Genomic DNA, 4,764 nt, shown 5'->3' on the forward strand with positions numbered 1-4,764 from the left:
GAAAAAGGAGAAGGATATTTGCAGAAAATAACGATAAGTAGTTCTCAAAGGGATTGGTGGATGGGTGACTCAAAACTGATGGACTCTCTTAAAGGGGAAGTGCATCGATTTTTCGAGTGTGGTCCAGAAGAAAGACAATTTGATATCGGTTCGAACGGCATATCTCTCGCTTTCATACGATAAGCCAAACTTGCCAAATCGCCAATTGTATACTCACGTTGCCGTAGCGACTAGCGCAGTGATGACGTACGAAAGGCTTAGCTCCACCACAGAGAAGGTCGATCACAGCAGAATTTGGTCATTTTCAATTGGTTTATTGTATTCATGAAGTGAAAGAAGGGCTGTGTTCAATGCTGTTAGTGCAGTGAACTGTTTGTTAGTAGTCCTCTCGGTTGTGCACTGGGACGTGACACCGACAGGAGAAAGCTGGAGTGCGGAGACACCAGCAGACAAGTGAAAATAGTGACGAACAAAATGCTGAAATCTTGGTTGGGACAAATCAGACGTTCAGCATTTCCCCCAACCAAGGACAATGCCGTTTGCTCTTTCCACTTCCTGAAGATGAATGTGATGCTTCCTGGCGGCTCTCCTATCTCTCGTAACATCTTCTGAAGCCAGGTGAGACGACGGGTGGCGGAGATTGACGAATGAAATAATGTCGTAGGTTTGAAAGTTTGCTGAAAATGTCTCAGGAGAGATGGCGAATTCCAAGCATCTTGTCCTGGAAGAAACCATTTCCTAGGCACAGTCAGCCTAGGGAAATGCATGAGAAGGGCGATAAATAGTTCACGGCACTAACAGCTTTGAACACAGCACTTCTTTCACATCGTGAATACAATAAGACAATTGAAACTGACAAATTTCTGCAGTGATCGACCTTCTCTGTGGAGGAGCTAAGCCTTTCATACGTCATCACTGCGCTGGTCGCTATGGCAACGTGAGTATACAATTGGCGATTTGGCAAGTTTGGCTTATCGTATGGAAGCGAGAGATATGCCATTCGAACCGATACCAAATTGTCTTTCTTCTGGACCCTACTCGAAAAATCGTTGCACCTCCCCTTTAAGTTCTTTTTGCGAGAATACATTTTGAAATGTGTTCATGTATCAATGAGCTGCACAGCATGAACGTGGAGCAAGGCTTGCTTGTTACAACTGTGAGATCAAGGAGATGCACATGCAGTACAGATTATGAATCGTTTTCAAACCAAAGGCTACTAGGTACAATGAACATGAGGCCGACAATCGATCAGAGCGTGAAGCATTATAATAATAAAAATTAGAGCGAGAACAGCCTCTCGTTGCCACGTTGTTGTCTGCACTCAACAAGGAATTACCTACGTGGCAAGAACTCCTGAGACGACTGCTTGCGTTCCATGCAGTGCAGGATGACATTCCTGGGCAGGCCGGTCGCGTAGCTATACTGGTACGTAGTCATTGTATCTGAAGAAATACAACGCAATTCATTAACAGTTCAGGTACGGAGGTAAAACAGACACAGTACATGTACTGTACTTTGGGTGTCCAAACAGTGCAGTTGCCCGTTCAGTGGGTGTACAATTTAGATGCTAGTGACGTGAAACGTGGATATGGTCATAAAAGTGAAGATGTTTACCTTCTTCAGGTACTTATCTCGCTGTTCAGGTAGGAACTGCTCAACAATGATGGTGAAGGTTTCACTAAGCGTCATTTTCTTGCCGTTGTTAGTAATAGTTTTCAGAAAGGCATATTTCAGGACCTTTCAAAGAAGACAATCAGATAAGAATAGATATTATAATCATGAGAAAAGAGAACGTATTGACACGAATGCCGGTAATTGGCTAACATGTTCTTGTACTTCAAAGTAAGAATGAACACTCGGTGACATAGTCACTGATGATCTCAGATGAACACTCGGTGACATAGTCCCTGATGATCTCAGATGAACACTCGGTGACATAGTCACTGATGATCTCAGATGAACACTCGGTGACATAGTCACAGATGATCTCAGATGAACACTCGGTGACATAGTCACTGATGATCTCAGATGAACACTCGGTGACATAGCCACTGATGATCTCAGATGAACACTCGGTGACATAGTCACTGATGATCTCGGATGAACACTCGGTGACATAGCCACTGATGATCTCAGATGAACACTCGGTGACATAGTCACTGATGATCTCGGATGTAACAAGACAAAACATAGGCTCATGTGTATGTGTACAGTTTAGCTTAATCCGCTATGCTAAATATGCGAACCTTGCTTTGAGCCTCGATTCCATTGTTCGAAAACACGTTGTGGTGGTATTCACGCTCTGTCCATGCCCTGGACCACCGCTGTATGAAATAGAACACAATACTGAACACTCTCAGGAACTGCCAATAACATTCTGCCCTCTGAGCCATCCAACTCCAGTAATCAAACACAAAATGTACCTCTGGGATTGATTGCCATTTGGCATTCACCCAATTTCGCACGTGCTTATTGGCGCACAACACATCAAGGCTACGCAGCTTTGATTCCGCTTCACGGTAGTGTCTGAAACACAGAAACAAATCCATGGTATTATACACACATACCACAGTACCACAAAGCACTTGCAACATCAGGGAAAATCAAAAATTGACGGAAAATTCTACAAAGGCAAAGTTTGAAGATATTCAATCTCATTCCTGTCTGGAGATTGTCCCGCCTCTCGACACGGTGAAGAATAAGCCAATTGGCGCAAGCTTTCTAGCAGTGTTGCGACTTCATTATCACTTAAGCCATGGGAACGATCTTTGGTCCCGCGCTGCCACGCCTGCTCTCTGTGGAAATCACGGAGAAATATTCTCCCTCTAGGGAACAACCTATAGTTCCATCAAGCACACAAAGATCACAATTTTTGTCCATATTTGCTTCTTTCTGCTTTTCCTTTTCTTTTTGACTTCTTACTCTTTTCCATGTTAGCCATTATTATTATTATTATTATACGCATTCCCGCGGCAGCGTCAACCAAGCAGTTATGCTTGATCCACACGTTCGCTTATGCTGGACATTGAAACAAAGCAGATGTAGACAGCTCCTAGAGAATGGGGCTCTACAAAACCAATGATCGAAGTTAGTCCTTCAGTAACATGGAGCGTCATAAAATTGGTCTCATTGGAAAAATGTCATCACTATTGTCTCCTCATGTAGCATCATGGTCAATGGGTGGCCAGATAATTATACGTATGAGGTTGAGTTGCCAGATAATTATTAAAAGATTCAAATAGTAATATTATTATAGAATGGTTGTTATGAGTTTTTAAGGGTGCCATGGCTGTTTCTACTCGTGACGAGGGTGTGCACAAACACTCTTCACCAGCGCGTTCCATGCTGGACGGTCCACAGCAATCCGCTCTACACGGGGCAAGTCCTCAACACTCCGCAGGTGCCCATTGTTCGACTGGCACAGATCGGTGTGGAGCTTTATTGGTAGTGTCACCCTCGGCCTCCCACGGTACCTCCCCTCCTGTGCCTGAAAGTATTGCTCCATGCTCAATCGTGCTGGCGTGTCCTTACCCAGGCGAAGCACATGCCCGAATAGACTCCAGCGTGAATTTCGGATCAAGTCCGACACCGGCTCCACTCCACATCGGGCATACAACGCCAAATTACTAATCTTTTGTGGCCATGTGATGCCGAGAAGTGACCTGAGTTGCCTTCTATGGAAAGCGTCCAGGGAGCGTTCGCTAGCAACCGTCAGGCCCCAGGTGCCTGAATTATAGAAAGGTATCGGCATGATAAAGGCGCAGTACAACCTCATCCGCAGCGGCTCTCGGATCAGTCCTCGGCGCTTCCAAAGAGACCACATGGATCGGAAGGCAGCCTCGGCCAATTGCCTGCGACGTGTCACATCCTCAAGGTCGCCCAGGAGTGAGCCCAGCTTTCGGGATGTCCTCCAGCGCTCGTCAATTCTGTCTACAGATCGACCCAGCTCTGTCCACTCAGTTTTGGTGTTGTTGACTCTCAGGGCCCACTGCCCGAGAGTGTGGTCTATGACCGGTTCGAGCTCTGTGAGCCATTGACGACTAAGGCTTATGAAATCAGTGTCATCTGCGTAGACAAGCTCAAATGGAATGTTGATGCCTTGATCCATTGGCGGTCTGTTTCGTGCCACCTGGGTGCTCCTCAGATCTCTCAGTGCTGCCTCTAAGTATATAACAAACAACACCGGGGAGAGAGAATCACCCTGCGGGGTGCCAATTGTAGTTTCAAGGGACTCTGATACTGCCCTGCCGATGCGTACCTGCAGAGTTGTGTTGGTCAACAGCACTCTAACCAGCCGAACATCATCCTCCATCAGGAAAGACTCGAGAACTGTCAACAGTTTGTCACGATGTATACAGTCGAATGCTTTGGACATGTCGATTCCAAGAATGGTCATTTCCCGCCGATAATGCTGACATGTTGCTGCAAACCATCTGTGGCTCCAAACAAGGTCCGCTGTAGATCGGCCTGCTCTGAAACCACTCTGCGTCGGAGACAAGTACTCACCGACTTTCGACGATATTCTTCGCAATGTAATAATGGAGAGCGTTTTGCGTAATGATGTAAGGAGGACAATAGGGCGCGTTCTCTCTCTCCTGCTCCTCCACTTTGGAGCGGGAGAGTTCTGTATTTATTGGACATGACGACTGGCTAGGATACTGGGAATGGGCGGAAGAAAGCCGAAGCGCAGGCCGTTTGCCGTAGGCAGCTTCAACGTCCGCGGGCTGAACTCAAATTTCCGTCAGGACGCCTTGCGACGCGACC

General features: G+C 46.4%; 1 protein-coding gene across 1 annotated transcript; it reads right to left on the reverse strand.

Annotated features, from left to right (window-relative positions):
* Window positions 1-3,295: 3,295 nt before the first annotated feature.
* LOC135829141 (uncharacterized) lies at window positions 3,296-4,396 on the reverse strand. Its single transcript, XM_065341547.1, has one exon. The coding sequence runs from the start codon at window positions 4,394-4,396 to the stop codon at window positions 3,296-3,298; it is 1,101 nt and encodes a 366-aa protein (XP_065197619.1).
* Between the last annotated feature and the right edge of the window lie 368 nt (window positions 4,397-4,764).

This window comes from Sycon ciliatum, chromosome 13, assembly GCF_964019385.1.
Source record: "Sycon ciliatum chromosome 13, ocSycCili1.1, whole genome shotgun sequence".
Classification (NCBI taxonomy): Eukaryota; Metazoa; Porifera; class Calcarea; order Leucosolenida; family Sycettidae; genus Sycon; species Sycon ciliatum.